Genomic DNA, 19,375 nt, shown 5'->3' with positions numbered 1-19,375 from the left:
TATATAAACGGGTTCTCATCTCCACGATATACTTGGAACTGATGTTACATGTGTAAGCTGTGGATATGTAGCTCAATGGGGATACACTTGAGGAAAAAAAAAAAAAAAGAAAAAAAAGGCTTGCACTTACAAGGATGAAGTCATAGCAGGAGAAAAACGGGCATATCCATCAACTCGTGGACTTCGTATTATATGGGACGCCAAAGTGTTTACTTAAGCTGTAACATGTTTTGTATCCATAGGCACATGAAAAATGACGTCTGTGTACATTTCTATGAAGGACGTTGGTTCAGTGATAAACTGAGTGACAAAACTTTACCTTTACCACAAAAAGCTTTTGAGTGAAATGATAAGTTTTATTCAGAGATAATTTATACAAAGTTGTTATTTGGAAAGTTACAGGAACATCCACTTTAGGTTGTTTTTTGGCTATACAATATTTGGGAGTTGCAGTTGACAAGAATAGATGTAAAATTTTAAAGCATCTGTAAAGGAGGCAGATTTATTTTCCCCTCAGGTACACATTCAAATAAAAAACTTTGCAAGGCATTTTGTTATCTCAAAAATATAAATTAAGCCCTGATTTTGGATAAAGTAAATTATGAATCAAGACATTTAACCACTTTAGTTGAACAAGTTGTCAAGTTTTGTGTTTTGGCCCCTCGGAGTCAAGTGAAAAATAAAAATTGTGCAACCACATAAAAACACAAGACAGACATGAAACCTACACCACAGGTCCCTTTAACAAAAAAACAAAAACAAAAAAAAACAAACAAAAAAAAAAAAAAGGTAGGATCAAGCATTCATGTAGTAAAAGTGGCTTCAGAACATTGAAAATACCATGTGTTAAAAAAAAAAAAAAAAAAAAAACTTAGCAAATTCTAAGTTGGTCTGATTCAAAAGGTAGTTTCCATCTGATAAAGGGAATCAACTTTTGTTCCATTACAAGAAAGTCTTCCTGTAAGAAATTACTAGCAAACATATCCCTTAAAAATAAAAAATAATCCTGCAGTAATGACAGGGGCACTTGTTTTGTTGATCTACATATTTGCTTGTGACACTGGGTTTACCAGCCCATTTTTTGGACCATTCCCACCAGTCTTCTATCACTACCTTTATATTCTTTGAAACCACATACCAAACCTCTTCGTGGTATTTGAGGCCATGTAAAAAAACAAAACAAAAAATAAAAAAAGGGGAAGAAAATATGATTGTGCAACCTAATTCATGAAGGCTTTGATCAGATGTGCTGCACTGTTCAATTATCTCTGATAAAGACTAAAAAGTGAAAGGACAAAATTGAATACAAAAAAACTGTAACTCCAATGAATTTACAAAGTGTTTTGCACCCTAATCTGCTCAAAACTCTGATTTGTTACCCCATTCAAAAAGAGATCCTGGAGGTTTCCGCCAAAAACACAGCAAAGACACTGCTGAGATGTATTCTTACAGTAACAGTGGAGCAAGGGCAAGATTGGTAAATGAGGTCTGAAAATTCAGGACAAAAGATAACCCCACACAACATGGCTGCAATTTCAGCCCTGCATAACTTGAATAATAAATTGGTCAAATTGCCTCCAAGTCACAGCAATAGCTGTGGGTAAATTAAAGAGTCAGCCATCAATTTCACCCTCTCGAGTAACTGAAGGTGAAATACTTTAAGTCTTAAAGATTGCATAAGCACAAACCCAATGGAAGCATTTTTTTTTTCTAATGCTCAAAGAAAAAAAACAAAAAAGAAAAAAAAAAAGAAACAAAAATAACTAAATTGCTTCAGTGGGACCAAGCCTTTTTTGAATGGGAGCAGATCGACAGGAGTCCTTTGGTTCTCAGGGGCTTTTTCATAAACGTTTTGTTATATCAAAAGAGTCTGGAGAGACACAGACGTAAACATTTGTCTTTTCAGCCACAACAGCCTTTACCCAATCAAAATTATGTTTACTGGGAACTTTGAGGTTTGTGTGCTTTAAGTGCTACAAACATTCCTCCCACAAGAGCTTATGATCCACAGATTAAGTGGGCAGAGTGGTTGGAGGTCAATGCACTGCCTAGCTGAAGATTTCAAAAGTGGTTGGTGGGGGGAATCAGAGGCCAAAGAAATTGTAAAAATTAGGCACAATCGCCCACAATAACTAGAGGGGCGAGGAGCAGACAGAGTTCAGCAGCACACACCGGCCCTTTGTCTTGACTTCCTGCGGTCTTCCTGCGGCGGGCCAGCGTGGACCTGGAGGGAGGAGACAGCAACATGGACCCAGAGCTGCTGGAGAGAAGTGGGGAAGAGATCTCCTTCTCAAGCTGCTGCTCCTCACTCTCCTCCCTCTCAGCCAGCTCCCGGTTCATGGCCACAGCTTGTCCCGCAAAGAACGTCAAGTCCTGAGCATGACCACCCCTGGAGAAAGGACATCGTAGGACAGAAAGGCACAAGTACATGAACCAAATCACCGCTTAAGAGTTTCCAGTATGAACTATTGCTGTTGAATGTCCAATGGATTATGAGATTCAAATCTTTGATACTAGTAGGGGGTTTACCAACCTCTGATGTAGTATGGATGCTGATACAGTGTTGGGTGCACACTAAGGAGAGGAGAACAGAAGAGAAATGAGTCGCTTGACAATGTTTATATTATTTGTTTGTCCTTAATTTCCGATGCACCTCTTAGCTAATGTGTAAGTTGCAAACTATATTAACCATATCTCTAGTGTCCTAAACAGGGACAGGAAGGAATGGACTTACCCCCTTGACCCATGGGTGCTGCAGGACTTGGGCTGCACTTAGGCGGTCTTTGGCGTCCCGCACCAACAGCTTGGAGATTAGGTCTTTGGCTGCAGGGGATATATGTGCCCAGTCCTCCTTCAGAAACTTGTATTTCCCTTCCTGAATACTGTCAAACAGCATGCTCTGTGGACACATAATTTTGATGAGTGATATTAAAAGATACTTTGGCGATGTAACATCTCTAAAAGGTAGTTTAGTAAAAGCTTTCAGTATTTGTGGTGCTGAAAGTTTCCCCAATGAGCTACATGAATCTTAACTTGCGCAAGTGTGCAGTGTACCTGGCAGGCTTGGCAGGGCTCTCCCCAATCCCAACCACAGTCTGTTCCACAGTGACCCACAAAGGGTGGGTATCCACTCAGCATGATGTAAAGGATGACACCAAGGCTCCACAAGTCACAGCGCTTGTCGTAGATGCTAGCTTCTTCATTAAAGGCCTCCACCACCTCAGGGGCCATGTATTCAGCAGAACCACACTGTAGAGAAAGAGACATCTAGGAGATAAAACTTCTGACAGAAAAGCATATGGGGTGCTTCTCATTTCTGAAATTGTGCATCCTAGTTTCATTCCCTTGCTTCCCAACTCCACCCTATTTGGAAACAAGGATGAAAAGGAAAGGAAACGAGGACAGAGGAATCCAAGACAGACAGATTTGTAAAACTATAATATCCTTGCGAGTCACTTCAAGAGCACGTTTTTCTGAAGCTGATGCATCTCTGTGTGCTTGGCTTTGTTATTAAAACTTGAATCATTTGGATTTATTATGAATATATTAAAAAGATGCACTGTTGAAGTATGTGACAATTATGATTTAAACCACAAAAGGTGAAACATGAATTAAAACGGTTGAGTTAAACGTGAAGAGGGAGAATTTGTGCGTCAGGTGCTTTGACCAAAAAGTTTTCTACATAGGATGCTCCTATGATTCCTCACTCAAGCCATAAGCTTCCTCCATCCTCTCCTCTCGGTGGATTAAGAGAATTGGTACGTTCTTAATGATGCCAGACTTTGATCGGTTTCTAGGTCACGGGTTCGAGGAAACGAGGATGCAAGATTTATGAAATGAGAAGCACTCATGGCCTGGTCCACATTGCAACTTTTCCTGGACAAGAACTGCCCACATAGGAAAACATTGTCTCACGGATTCTGATCACAATTTCCATCCATCTGAAATGTAACAAGTAGACTTTCTAGACAGACATAACTGACAGAATTTACCATTATGCTCACCTGGGATTCTCCTACACTAAAATGACTAATGAAATCAGAAAGCGGAGGCACAATAGTCACCTCCGTTGTTTTTATTGCAGAAAGCCTCAAGATGATAAATAGGTAAATTTACTCCAAATCGCACCCCAAATCATTCTTTTACAATTGTTTATGATCAAGCGGTACACCTGTTATTTTGGCGAGCTTCACAAGACCGAGACAGACTCACGATGGCGGAAGATAGTTTTTTTGTTTTCAGACGGGCTGATATAATAGTGCATCATCTGCATGTCAGGTGGCTTGCCAAAGTTAACGATTTATAAAAACAAAACAAAACCCTCAATTCCAAGAGGAGAATGGTGCAAGCAACCAAGAGCTGCAAAATTAACCAGAGATAGAGCACACATAACCTGGCCTCTCCTGTTTGTTTTTATCTGCCGGAGGCATTATCACATTCATTGTTCCCAGTTAAGCTCGGGTGGCCTGATTCGATTCAGACCTGGATGCGTCAGCGGACAACCGTTCCAGCATGGCCCACAGGCTGCTGCGCTCTACACCACATCATGAGGAAACTAGGCCAAAAGGTCACTGCTCAGGAAAAAAAAAAGAATTTAAGCTGCTCTGAACCAAGAGTTACATAATGTATGCATACAAACATCCATAATGAATGAGAAAAAATAAAATAAATGTGTACCATGGTCAAACGTGATTGTGTAGCTCTACTGACTTGTGATCAGAGGAGAGACCTATCTGCAAACCTAATCAAAGCTTATAAAAGATCCTTCAGTCTTTTGTAAAGTAGACAAGTCTCCCGGGTCTCAATGCTGCAGAAACTGGAGTGCACAGTGATGCAACAAACCCAGGGAGCAGCAGCAATGATCACCAATTGTCAGCATATCATCCAACTGTCTGCATTTTCAGCATGTCTGGTCTCTTACATAATGCTCCTCCGTGCAGAAAGTATCTTGGTAGTGTCAAACAAAGTGGTCTGTGTTATTCATCATGACCAGAGCCACTCAAACACTTCTTATTGTGGTTTTAAAAAAAAAAATAAATAAATAAAAAAAGACACAACACACCACCAACACCAACAAGTAGGCTACAGGATTAGCATTTGTCACTGAAAATAAATAAAAATAAATCTAAAATGATTACAAAATTATATGTGGTCTGTGTACTAGGATACAAAAAAGGCAGCCTGATATATCGGTTTTACCAATTAGTCCGTGCCGAAAGTTGCTTTTTGGAACCATCGTTAGCGGAAAAATAAAAGTCCCTGGTGAGATTCAGTCTTGCTTATACTTTTAAAAAGTCCTGCATTATGCACCAAATCTTTCCCTGGTTATTTTGGTTGAACAATAAACTGCATCTGGGATTTTATTCATTTAGACCCATTTGTGCATGTCTTTGAATTGATTTATAGAACGTAAAAATAAAGTAAATAGTCCGATTATCTGCCTTTCCACTATCCAAATCCATTGTCTGTTGACAATGTAAATATTTACTTCAATGACTTGAGCCACTTTAAATGAGCTCCAGTGTGGCATCGGTCCCTCTTAACTGTATGTTGTACGATACAGTAGTTTATCAAGGGAATATGCATGAGCTCTGGCAAACCAGGGACTTTCCTTTGGTTTTACTTACAAGAATAGTGAACAAAGTTATGGAAATATAAGAAATCAGACAGGGAAAAATAATCTACCACAGTGTATTTAACCTGGTATACCACAGAGGGAAAGTCAATATTTCGGTTGAGAAGGTGAAATTCCATGCAGAATTAGTCTGTACCATGAATCTGTAGTGTATTGAAGTGGTGAATTAATCTTTTCAAAAACCATTGTTTTAAATCACAGATTAGACCATACAAATTCTCACCTACCTAGCAGGCAAATGGATATTTTGCTGCTGTGTGGTAAACTGACAAAGAATGGAAAAGACTATAGGAATTACAAAGAGGAAGAATAGACAGGTAACCACAAGCCTCTAGTAACCTTGTCTTTGTTTCAACAGCATCCGAAAGAGCAGGGTGTGGAGACGAGCAAAATGAAGGACGCAAGGGTGAAAAGGTCTACATGGAGGAATTTTGTTTGTTCTCCGTACTAGAAGGAATTCACATTTAAAGAGCTGTGCCTGTTCCCTCACAGCACTGAAACTGCATAGCTTAAACCAAGCCCCTTCCAATCCACTGTACAGTCTGTTCTATTCATGACAATTTTATGATCTATGATACCTCTGAGTTTTGTGACTGGTTGAAGATCTGTTTTGACCAGTTACTGCAGGTGATCATTTTGATGTTTATTGGCTGTTGCTGTAACTCAATAACCTCATCACTATCGATCTCATTTGCTCTGGATTCCAGGACAACAGTTCAGCGGAGCTGTAATAAACACTCCACTAAAACAAGCCACTCCTGTTTTAATGGTGTGAGGTGAGGTTTATGTAAGACCAAATACGGTTTGTGACAAAACGGGTCACATTCCCTTGGTATATATTTAGGAAAATTTAGAATTAGTTTTAGGACATTCTGGAAATAAAGAGTTCAATGCATGGGTGTTCACAAGTTCTCAAATACTACATATACAGGTGAAACTTGAAAAATTAGAATATCGTACAAAAGTTCATTAATTTCAGTAATTCAACTTAAAAGGTGAAACTAATATATTATATAGACTCATTACAAGCAAGTAAGATATTTCAAGCCTTTATTTGATATAATTTTGATGATTATGGCTTACAGCTTATGAAAACCCCAAATTCAGAATCTCAGAAAATTAGAATATTGTGAAAAGGTTCAGTATTGTAGGCTCAAAGTGTCACTCTAATCATCTAAACACCTGCAAAGGGTTCCTGAGCCTTTAAATGGTCTCTCGGTCTGATACAGTTGAATTCACAATCATGGGGAAGACTGCTGACCTGACAAGTTGTGCAGAAAACCATCACTGACACCCTCCACAAGGAGGGAAAGCCTCAAAAGGTAATTGCAAAAGAAGTTGGATGTTCTCAAAGTGCTGTATCAAAGCACATTAATAGAAAGTTAAGTGGAAGGGAAAAGTGTGGAAGAAAAAGGTGCACAAGCAGCAGAGATGACCGTAGCCTGGAGAGGATTGTCAGGAAAAGGCCATTCAAATGTGTGGGGGAGCTTCACAAGGAGTGGACTGAGGCTGGAGTTACTGCATCAAGAGCCACCACACACAGGCGGGTCCTGGACATGGGCTTCAAATGTCAAACGTCTTACCTGGGCTAAAGAAAAAAAAGAACTGGTCTGTTGCTCAGTGGTCCAAAGTCCTCTTTTCTGATGAGAGCAAATTTTGCATCTCATTTGGAAACCAAGGTCCCAGAGTCTGGAGGAAGAATGGAGAGGCACACAATCCAAGATGCTTGATGTCCAGTGTGAAGTTTCCACAGTCTGTGTTGGTTTGGGGAGCCATGTCATCGGCTGGTGTTGGTCCACTGTGCTTTATTAAGTCCAGAGTCAACGCAGCCGTCTACCGGGACATTTTAGAGCACTTCATGCTTCCTTCAGCAGACAAGCTTTATGGAGATGCTGACTTCATTTTCCAGCAGGACTTGGCACCTGCCCACACTGCCAAAAGTACCAAAACCTGGTTCAATGACCATGGTATTACTGTGCTTGATTGGCCAGCAAACTCGCCTGACCTGAACCCCATAGAGAATCTATGGGGCATTACTAAGAGAAAGATGAGAGACATGAGACCAAACAATGCAGAAGAGCTGAAGGCCGCTATTGAAGCATCTTGGTCTTCCATAACAGCTCAGCAGTGCCACAGGCTGATAGCATCCATGCCACGCCGCATTGAGGCAGTAATTAATGCAAAAGGGGCCCAAACCAAGTACTGAGTACATATGCATGATTATACTTTTCAGAGGGCCGACATTTCTGTAATTAAAATCCTTTTTTTTTATTGATTTCATGTAATATTCTAATTTTCAGAGATTCTGAATTTGGGGTTTTCATAAGCTGTAAGCCATAATCATCAAAATTATATCAAATAAAGGCTTGAAATATCTTACTTTGCTTGTAATGAGTCTATATAATATATTAGTTTCACCTTTTAAGTTGAATTACTGAAATTAATGAACTTTTGCACGATATTCTAATTTTTCGAGTTTCACCTGTAAACACGGCCTTCCCCAAGCCAATTTTTATTATTTTTTTTAATTTTCCCCCAATTTGGAATGCCCAATTGCCAAAGTCCTTGCGGTGGCATAATGATGCAGTTGCCTCCACAACCGAGACGTTACCGAGACGTTTTTTTTGTATCCTAGTTCACAGACCACATATAATTTTGTAATCATTTTAGATTTATTTTTATTTATTTTCAGTGACAAATGCTAATCCTGTAGCCTACTTGTTGGTGTTGGTGGTGTGTTGTGTCTTTTTTTTTAAACCACAATAAGAAGTGTTTGAGCACGTTACCGCAAGAGACGTAGCACGTGTGGAGGCTTCAAGCTATTTTCTGCGGCATCCACGCAAAACTTGCCAAGCGCCCCACCGAACACAACCACATTATAGCAACCACAAGGTTGTTCACCAGGTTGCGCCCCAGCCTGAATCGGGTAGGAGAGGAGTGTGATGAGGGCTGCTGATGCACGGCCGGTGCCAAATCAGCCGATACGTTGACGTTCAGCCAGTTCCCACCTCCTTGAACAGCTACAAATACAAAACTAGATACAGAAGCACTCCCGTTGTGAAATATGGCGGAGCCGCCGTTCCATGGAAGCAAAAAGGAAACACCATTATAGCTTTACCTGCTTCCTTATTATTTGAACTTCAATAAAGGATACATTAATGTAAATAAGTATAAACTCTGAAACTGGCATATCTCTGTGCCGTCAGCGCCTTCTATGGGTTACGTGAAGTGAACCGATCCAAGGGGGAAGAGATTGAAACTGCACCTGGCTAAATGTACACTCTGGCACAGTCATGCTCATCCCTCATGCACACTTGCTCCATTTCGATTACAATGAGATGGCTCGCCACAAAGAGAATCAATGCATGCATTGTGGTGTGCATCTTATCAAGAAAATCGGTTATATGCAGCTCTATTAAGAGGGGAGTTCTTTTTTGGGAGTTAAAGACAGATCAATGTGAACAAAAAGGTGAGAGGGTAGTCTTTGCCTATTATCTACACTGCAATTAAATACTTTGTTGTTTTGGCTAGATTTCCCAATATAAATATCCAAAACTTCTTTAAAATAAAGTGCATTTACTTTAGGAGCTATACTGCAGAAGGCAAATTTGTTGGAGAATGTTGAATATAATATTAAATATACAAAAAAATCCTTAAAAATAAAAAGATACATTTACCTGAAGCAACATGTATTCTAGATCTAGTCTCTGAAAGAATGTCTAAATGTAGTACAATTATATTTTGACATTACTGCACTGGCAGATGAATAAATGGGGAGCGGGACCTTATACAAAATTTACTTCTATTCAAGATACATTCTCTGAACGCAAGTCTAAATATATTAGATGTTTTTTCTCAGGTAAAAGTTTTGTTTTAAGGATTTTAAAAATGGAAAACGAGACAAAACACTATTACAAGAAGATTTTTTTGCAGTTAATTTTTTAATGAATTAAACGGTCATGCTTTTCATTCAATTAAATTAATGTCATTGAGGTATTTTTAAAAGATGATTGTTCTCTTTATTGTTAACAAGCATGTTTAATACAACCTCAAGTTGGGGAAAAAGCTGAATAGGTTAAGAGCTAAGGATTAATCGTTGCAATAATCGCCGATTAATTGATTATCAAATTAATAATCGTTCAGCCCTAATATACACGCACGGCCGCACAAAAGTTTAGGCACCCCTGATCAAAATGTATCGCTGTGAATTGCTAAGAGAGCAAAAGATGGCCTGATTTCCAAAAGGCTTAGTTAAAGATTTTTCATAATTTAAGCAATTTTACCTTGTTATTTTCATACTGTAAAAGATAAATTTAAAGGAAAAGGGTCCGAAGCAAAAGTTTGGGCACCCTGCCTGGTCAGTACTTTGTACAGTAACACCCCCTGGCAAGTATCACAACTTGTAAAAGGATTTTGTAGCCAGCCAAGTGCAATTTTTGTTTAGGGATTTGCCCATTCTACTTGCAAAAGGCTTCTAGTTCTGTGAGATTCTTGGGCCATCTTGACTGCATTGCTCTTTTCAGGTCTAGCCACAGATTTTCCAATGTTTAGGTCAGGGGACTGTGAGGGGCATGGCATAGACCCCGAAGCCGCCGCCAGGCGCCGCCATTTGCGACATTTAGAATTTCAGCCGCCACCAGCCAATAATTTCATAAGCCAAATTGAGCCGCCATCTGATAAAGTTTGGCTGAGCCAGCTAGAATTATTTGCATCAAATAATAATTCTATCACATAGACATACACACACGAAATATATAAACAATACACGAGATCTATTTTCCCACTGGATTCATAACAGCACAGTCTTGTGCTCGTTGCTACGATACACAGACTCACAGTGAATTGAAAACCAATTAAAATTGCTTGTTTTCCGTACAGAAGCAGCGATGCATGTTTTTCCTCGCACTGAGGTGAAATGGCGGAAAGCAGCAAGCAAGGTAATTTTGATCTCACTTCTCACATACTTTCCTAATTCCTACTTTTTTTTTTTAACTTAGGCCTACCCAGACTTTTGTTAAATCTTCAGGGCACGGTTGCACAAACACCTGAATCAAAGATTGATGTTATGAACCAAATATTCTGAAACTGAGAGATTTATAGCACTGAACGTGATATTACTGCAGTAACAAACCACCGTTTCCACATTGCTAATTCACGACGCATGCTTCAGTGTACATTGAAGTGAAATGTGCAAAACTTTGTCCAAAATAATACTGATAACAGTGTGTGTTTATATTAAGGCGAGACACGGCAGGCAAACACATTTTTTTTTACACTGGTCAATTTTGAGATTTTTGGATATTTGTCTTCAATAACATGTCTTTCAGACTTGTGGTGAAAAAAAAAGTCCAAAATACACATTTAGGTCTTTATTTTACTACACTTCATCTGTAGATTTCTCATAAATTCAACAAAAGTTTGCGTTCTTAATCAACATACTTCTCCGCGATCTCTGCCGTCACCCTCTCACAATATTGCATTTTGTAGAAATATAGTGCAAGCATGCATTGCTTGGAAATATTGAGATCTAGTAAATCAGTATAACAGACATCTGTAGACATGAAGTGGCAGCTTCAGCCATTTGCAGCTATGAAAAGTTTGGCGGCTGCAGCAGCCATTTAGGTTTTGGCTGAGCCGGCTAATAACTTCATCAGCCAGCCATTATTCTCAAAACCAATTGCTTCGGGCTCTAGCATGGCAAAACCTTCAGCTTGCACCTCTTGAGGTAGTCCATTGTGGATATTGGGGTGCTTTAGGATCGTTCTACTGTAGAAGCAATCCTCTTCATCTTTTTTACAGATGGTGTTATGTCTGCTGGTATTTAACTTAATCCATCCTTTCCTCTACCAGTGAAATGTTCCCCTGTGCCACGCAACACAAGCCCAAAGAATGATCAATCCACCCCCGTGCTAAAGGGGGTAAAAATTATAATAATCTGATTCATAGTATGGAACTGTTAAGTTTAAAAGCTTAAATACACCACAGACTCTTATTTTCAAATGTTTGTACTTCAATGCATTCATCTGCTCACTCAAACAGATAAGGGAAATAAAATGTGCACTCCTACAATAATGTACTACAATATAAACAATTAAAAGTCAATGGTTATTTTTCATCAACATTACATCATAAACAGGTGAGATCATTAATGATTGCAAACTGCTCTGCAACAGCTGGAAACACTCACAAGCCTCTGCATGCATGGAAAATACAGAGCCATGTTTTCAATCTGAAAGACCCAGCGCATGCATTATCAAAATTCAAAAGAATATGAATGACTTAATGTCTTAAATTCAGTTTTCCAAAAGTTAAGGTCATAAAGACTTAAGGATTCATGGGAACCCGGTGATCAACAAGGCATGTTTTTGGCAGTAAACTCGAGACTGCTTTGCATGAAAATCCCAGGAGATCAGCAGTTACAGAAATACTGAAACCAGCCAGTCTGGCACCAACAATCATGCCACGGTTGAAATTGAAAACTGAAGGTCCCGACACATATCTGCATGATTTTATGCATTGAACTGCTGCCACATGATTGGCTGATTAGATAAAACGCATGAATAAGCAGGTGTACATAAGACACACACACACACACACACACACACTCTAGAATAGGGTTGCAACAGTATGAGATTTTCACGGTACGAGAACGGTCTCATAAAATATCACTATCACACAATTAATTAAACAAACGCTTTATAATTGAAAATATATATATATATATATATATATATATATATAAATAATGAAAGTACTGGGTCTCCCTTTTGAAAATAAATAAGCTAACAGAATTAATAATAAACACTATAAAATCTGGTTTTGCTTCAGGACGCGGATTTTACATCGGAAATCAAGTGTTGACCCACCATAGTAAAAACATGTATTTAATGAATCCTGGGTCGCATTGTTTTGTTCATGGTTTTCAAGTACAAGGACATGAATCAAATGACTTTAGGTCTTCGCTCCGCAATATTGAGGGAAGCCCGCCAGAGAGAAGAGCAGATCACGAGTTGCTTCCATTACACACATGTGAAAGTGCAGATGAGATGTCTTTAGCTGATTGAGAGTTTATTTAGGACTGCTGAGGCAGATTTAATGAGAACCATGGCATTGTTCTTTCCCTGCTGTCCACAACCCAGTCCGAATAGACCCCAGTTGAGACTCACTCACTGCTGCATGGCGCAAATTGACCGGTCTGACAGGAAAGGAGATGCGCAAGTACGGGTGAGATTCTCTATCTGGTTGCATTTTTTTTTCTTAACTGTTGATCAGCAAATATATATAGTATGAAAACTAAATTTTCATACCATGAAACCGGTATGCTGCTGCAACCCTAATGTAACGCACGCACGCAAATTTCATGATGGATTAAAAAAAAAAACCCCACACTGCATTTTTCAGTTTTACTCAAACGCATCAGATCAAAGAAAAATGGCTACAATATATGGGAGCATTAATATCAAGACTGTATACAATATATTGCTGGGTCAGACTAACCGGAGTCAATAGTTCAGGGGTGGAAATTGGTGAGCTGTCGCTGTTCAACTTGATCCCACTACCCAGGTCAAAATCACAGATCTTCACTGGAGAAATCTGTAGAAAAGGAAAAACAACCATAAAATGTCATGAGTTACAAGCGGGCATTGAGTAACACTACACCGATAACCGGGCCATTTCCTGTTTGTTTAACAGCACAAAAATAAAGCACATAATGTTACTGTACCCAAAAGATTAATAAATAAATCTGGTCAGAAATACAGTGCATGCATTTGCTCAGTTGTCTCATGTGCAGAGAGACTCACCTGGTCACAGTGTTCACAGAGAATGTTCTCTGGCTTAAGGTCTCGATGTGCCATCCCTATTGAAGTAGGACAGATTATATAATAAGACAAATCAGTGTTGGTAAAAAAACAAAAAAAAACATCCCCACACACACACACACAAACACGAGCATGAAGATACAATTTGTATCAACACAAAAAGGTTCCAACCTTTGTTGTGAAGGAAATCCAGAGCACTGGCGATGTCCTGCACCACTATGCTGGCCTCCTGCTCATTAAAGTGTTGCCGTCTATGTATGTGAGTCAAGATAGAACCTGTGAAAATGAATGGAAGCATAGATTTAGGAAATATTGTGGATTCTTTACAAACATTAATAACAAAAAGGAGTCAACTTACCACCTCTAAGTTTCTCAAAGACCAAATAAAATTTGTCCTCTTCCTCAAAGTATTCCACCAGTTCCAAAATGTTTCTGTATTGAGAGAATATCTTATCATTAGGCAAAGATCTTAAAAAGGTGATCAAGGAACACCTCACATTGTAACAGGCGGAACACTCTGATGAACCTCCCGGCAGCACAAATATAAGTGAACATTACATCTTTATGCATTAAAATAGTGTAGTGTCCCATAAGACTCTCTTTACCTGTGGCCCTGGCACTGGTAGAGCATTTCCACCTCCCTAAAGACACGGCTCCGACTGTGTCCCGGCCTCTTCTCAATGATCTGTGTATCATTAAAAATATTGCTTTAAATGACCTATAATACAAATCGAAGGAAAGAGAGGTTTATTTCAAGGAATGAACCCTTTGGGCCTGTTCTAAAACCTTGTGAGCCACCTTGCTCTCTCCTGCCTACATAGGTAGCTTTCTTTTATGGCAGTATCCTTATGGAATGCATCATAAGAGACTAATTTGGAACACTACCTAGGCGGCAGCTTCACGCATCTTTCAAATGGAGCTCCAAGCATAATGCACGCGAGCTTCAACTCAAACCTGATTTCAATACAGGGGACATTAGAAAAACGACAATCCTTGAGCATAAATATACACAGTACGCATATTTTAGGCGAAGTAGTTGGTTTTGTATAATAAACTATTATTCATCTATATTACATATTTATAATCTTGGAATAATTTTTCCGCCCAAAATCGCAGCGCTTTCTGGGATCGCGTACACGGAGGATGCATACGATGCCATCTTAGAATTTGGCCAAAACAAGCCATCTTAGTAGGCAGCATAATTAAAAGATAGCCAACTTTTGGAACAGCCTTTGCATCAGGAGCATGGCTATAATGTCTTAAAATCCTGCCTCCTGAAGATGCTCATTAGATTTTGGAACAGACCCAATGAGTTTTTTTCTACCTGGTGACATCTCTTTTCAGTACACATTGGTTTCTGAAAACCTGACTGGCAAATCTCTGACAAATCCATAGCTTAAGTCAACAAATCGGTGTCCTTGTTGGTGGCGTCTTTGTGGATCTCCCACTCAATCGATGTGGGAGATTAGTGCACACATGATACACCTCAGTTCACCCCAGAAAACAACATCTCAGACCACTGATTCAGCAGGTCACAACATAGACTTGAAGCTTCTGCAAGCCATGCTAGACACAAAATGACCAGATTTCACACCAGAGTGCACCCACATCACATGTGCACTGTCAAAATAGCAGTCAAGTTTACCATATAAAAGAAAATGTAGTCTCATTATACATCAAACACGGTTTTACAGTTAAAATCCTTTACATAAAAAAAATCTTACATAGTACATTTAATGTTAAGGTAATATTTTGTTATATAATGCCAATTACCCATTAACCAATTAAAAGGTCATTTTCTGTAGCATTTTCACATTATTTTACCATTAAAAATTGTAATTTCTTGTAGTGTGCACCTACGGTAATCCAATTCTAGCAGTGCACAGCCTACAAATTGCTACTCTTCGGTCACTCAATTAAAAGAAATTCCACACAGGACACATGGGCTTTCTCACACACTGCATTAGTTGTAGTGGTTTTTTCCCCCCAATTTCCTTTTGATTGACAGGAAATAAAAGGACCTGAGCCTCTGCGGTTTTAAACATCAACTGATGTCAATTGTACAAATAATTGCTTTTAATAAGCCGATATAGATTATTGGCATATACATCTGTGCACCTCTAGCATCAATAAAAGCACCTAAAATGACTGAACATCTTTAAAAGAGCAGACAATACCACCAGTTTGCTGGATTTGTTAACTGGGTGTGATCAGCGACACACACACACACACACACACACACACACTGCATTTGGCAGACGCTTTTATCCAAAGTGACTTAAGATCACTTATTACAGGGACAAACCCCCCGGAGCAACCTGGAGTTAAGTGCCTTGCTCAAGGACACAATGGTGGTGGCTGTGGGGATCGAACCAGCAACCTTCTGATTACCAGTACTGTGGTTTAGACCACTACACCACCACCAAGGAGGTGGAAGAAAAAATTTATTTGTGGTAATCAATATTATGCCACAAATGCAGCCAATTGATCTAAACTTTTATTGAACCCAGAATATTCCTTAAATATCCACTACAAATCCATTCATAGGTTAATTTTCTCAAAAACTGAGCACAATCTTACTATGGCGCTTTGAAAATTGCTCTTTTGCTTTGACTGGCCCGCCTCGACCCCAAACAATGTTACTCAACCAATGCCATGAGTTGTGGGCAGGATTATCTCTTAGCTTCACTAATGGCAGACAGGAAGCATAAGCAGAAAACGGTTCTGAAAACAAAGTTGATTTTTGAAACTGATTGGTGGCGCAGAAATTACATTCTTCAGCTTTAACTTTGCATTAGAGAATCATTCCATACAATCAACGGAGTGACCAAATGTTTCAATCACTGCACAATGGTTATACAAAAGGTTAAGCACTAACAATACATTTCAGAATTATGCAAGTCACATTGCATGTGATGCGAATTATGAAATTAAACAATGGTGAAACTCAAACTTTCTCTGGCTTCCAGAGGAAAGCACTGGCTCGCATGACTCTTTAAACAATAAGAGTTGAACAATATTCCATAATGTCAGCAATGTGGATCACATGCCGTTTTCAATTTTGTGTCCCTTTGTAAAGTTAAACATTTGCTGTGAAAAGCAACAAACATCCTGTGCATGCCTCATTAGTATCCCACGGTTTCCTTTTTATATGTTATAGATGGAAAATGGGTATATACACATTTATTGGAGATCAAACACCGCTTTCACAGATTCCCAGCACTACTACAAAAGGTCAACAATTGAGAAGAGGAAGTTTCTCTGTGGAGCAGGCACTGTGCTCATTTATTTTTGTTGCACAGCTTCGGCAGCACAGAAGCTGGAGAGTGGAGGTTATTGTTCCAGAGAAAAGAACACATACAGAATACTTTATGCATAATAGCTTACAAGAACACACAACTGTGAATCAAAGCTAGTGACAAAGCCAGTATTTCCTGATGAAAGCGGAAACATTGATACAGAGCCATCTGTCCAAACACAAACCTCCATCTTAAATGTTATGCAACACACTACATCCAGGGCGGGACACGGAGCTTACAGCCAAAGTTTGCCTTGCTGCATCCCTCAATTCATACTTGTGTCACGCAACACTTAACAGTGTTCTTAACTGAATTGGAATGCATTTACAATCGAAGAACGTTAAAGCAGCATTCACTCCCCAAGATGACATTTTCCTTTCTTGACAGGAGTCTAACAACCACAGACAACACACCGATTGCTTCATGGCTCTATGAACACTGAAATTTGTTTGTTTTGGAGTGTGTGTTGGTACAACATGTATGCTACATAGGGAGCAGATACTTACCTTGACTGCATATTCTTTCCTGGTGATCAGATTGATGCAGGTCTGTACAACAGCATAAGCCCCTTCTCCAAGAACCTCATCTTGTAGTTTGTAAACATCTGTTTAAAAACAATAAAAAAAAAATAATAATTATCTGACTTAAGTTAAAAGAGAAATCATCTGTACAGATGTAAAGCTGAAGAGCATGTAATTTTGGTCACTAGCTTAATCAAACAGAATCACACAAATATTTTTTGTTTTCAAATGTTTTTTCAGAACACTCCCCCATCTGATATTGGTCAAAGTAGATAGTCCAACCCCAAACTCACACCAATGTTTGCTGGCACCACAGAGCCACTGAGTTTACAATTTTTCAAGGAAATCAACCTACAAATGGCTTGCATTACATGTTGTCTCTACATATAAAGTTGGTTATGGAGAAAGTATTTAAACAGAATAAATAGCACTTAAGATTGAAGGCCTAACGTTTTTGGGAATTTTAATGAAAGACAAAAACAGAAGACTTGCCTTCAAAGCGTCCAGAGAAACTGTCTGTGGCTCTGCATCTCTTCTTCTTCTTGTTTCTCTTCTTGACATCAGGGATGTCAATGGGTTGGCTGGCTGGCATGTCTTAAAAACAAGAGGAAGATGGAAAAAACTAAAACAAAATCTAAGGTCACAAATTGTTTCAAATATCTCAGATGAACAATATGTGACAAGTCTATCACTCTAATCTGTTATGAACTTTGCCTCTCACAGAATGAGATAAACACGTTCCTCTTTCAAAAGCCGTTATATCTATGTAGACCTTTGAGATTAAGAACAACCAATTTTAAATGATAAATAGGCAAAAGGAGCCATACCAGTTCTTGAGGAGCAGTCTAACTTGAAGGACAATTCAAGATGGGATTCTGATTCCATGAATCCATCAGTCTTGAAAGGGTTTAGACCCTGGGTGAAGGAACAGAAAAGTTGGTTCATTTTTTTTTTTTCTATTCATTATAGAAATTTCTATGCCTTTTCCAAGTTTCCTTTATGACTGCGGGAGCCCTGATATTGGTAAACCAAAATAAACAGTTGGCACAAATTTAACAAGCTCAAGGACCAACCTTGAAGGAGCAATGGAATCCGGTGACTTCGGTGATCTTGTTTTGTACCATTTTTTTTAAAAGTACCAAATGATGAAGCGCGTCTTGGTGCCTTAATTACAGTGCAGTGGCTCATTTGATTCAAATACTGATCGCCTCAAGGTGGTCGTGCACCAGAGGACTCCTGCACACACAGAAAAACAAACATGGCCCTAAGCAGATGCTCTACCCGTATGACGGATAGTGTATTTAGTATTTAGTGTAGTTATCTCCAAGATAGGTGACCACAAGAGAAAACATGAGGAAGGATATAATAGACATTTTTATAATCATGTGCAGACCTGATATTTATAATGTCTTCTATGTTTCAAGAGTCTACAAAAAAATGTATTAACTTGCTACTATAAATGCGAAACCCACCCATCAAATTGAAAGAAATGTCTTGCTTATTTCGTTTACAAGCGGTTCCGTTTTAGTTTACAAGGTGTCGGAAGCTATTTTTATTAGTTTCGTGTCATACAGTAAGACACCACATCAAAGTACCCTACGTCAGAGCTGCACGCACTGCCGTTAGTTGTGGGTTTGAGTTGGTTTGGACAAAAAAAAAAAAGTATCTGTAGTAATTCAGTGATTTCATCCAAGTCAGAAAAATAAGATTGTATTTTTTTTGTTGTTTTGTTTTATCTTACCCTGTTTCTAGCCGTGAGGCGCCAGCGTTCACGCCGTTGCTCAAACCCACCGTTTAGAAAGTGTCTTCTAAGTGTTTGTCATTAGTGAAGCGAGCGTGAACGCTCAACGAATATATACTGTCCAATCCCACACTCCGCCCACTCTATTCTGAATATCCAATCAAAGCAATTGCTTTGAGACACAGAATTAAAATCTTAAAATGGTATTGGGTTTTTAAATCCCCAGAGCGGGTAATCTCGTTCCTAACAAAGCCGGACAAGCGCTGTGCAAGTTCAATGTCGTTATTTACAGCTCCTTCTGCTGGACAGTGGATAAATTGAGACAATTAAGCGGTTGTAATTATTTTGTATATTATATA

At 39.0% G+C, this 19,375-nt stretch overlaps 1 protein-coding gene across 1 annotated transcript; it reads right to left on the bottom strand.

The window, feature by feature from the left end:
* Nucleotides 1–344: 344 nt before the first annotated feature.
* On the bottom strand, nucleotides 345–19,089 carry LOC127644500 (MAP kinase-interacting serine/threonine-protein kinase 2-like). Its single transcript, XM_052127676.1, has 14 exons — nucleotides 19,017–19,089; nucleotides 18,349–18,511; nucleotides 18,103–18,190; nucleotides 17,768–17,869; nucleotides 17,261–17,358; nucleotides 14,061–14,140; nucleotides 13,814–13,887; nucleotides 13,627–13,731; nucleotides 13,438–13,493; nucleotides 13,133–13,228; nucleotides 3,055–3,249; nucleotides 2,735–2,899; nucleotides 2,534–2,574; nucleotides 345–2,389 (listed from the first exon to the last, which is right to left on the bottom strand). The coding sequence occupies exons 2-14, from the start codon at nucleotides 18,397–18,399 to the stop codon at nucleotides 2,110–2,112; spliced, it is 1,431 nt and encodes a 476-aa protein (XP_051983636.1). The 5' UTR covers nucleotides 18,400–18,511; nucleotides 19,017–19,089; the 3' UTR covers nucleotides 345–2,109.
* Between the last annotated feature and the right edge of the window lie 286 nt (nucleotides 19,090–19,375).

This window comes from Xyrauchen texanus, chromosome 6 (genome assembly GCF_025860055.1).
Source record: "Xyrauchen texanus isolate HMW12.3.18 chromosome 6, RBS_HiC_50CHRs, whole genome shotgun sequence".
Classification (NCBI taxonomy): Eukaryota; Metazoa; Chordata; class Actinopteri; order Cypriniformes; family Catostomidae; genus Xyrauchen; species Xyrauchen texanus.
The sequence above is the reverse complement of the archived record's forward strand: the minus strand, read 5'-3'. Positions and strand labels throughout refer to the sequence as shown.

Excerpts from the sequence above, each read along its gene's own strand:
- LOC127644500 (XM_052127676.1), bottom strand. The coding sequence starts at position 18,399 with ATGGTACAAAACAAGATCACCGAAGTCACCGGATTCCATTGCTCCTTC. Across the intron at positions 17,359-17,767 it reads TTTCTCTGGACGCTTTGAAG|ATGTTTACAAACTACAAGAT; the intron begins GCAAGTCTTCTG and ends GTTTTTAAACAG. Across the intron at positions 2,575-2,734 it reads AGCACCCATGGGTCAAGGGG|TGTGCACCCAACACTGTATC; the intron begins GTAAGTCCATTC and ends TCCTCTCCTTAG.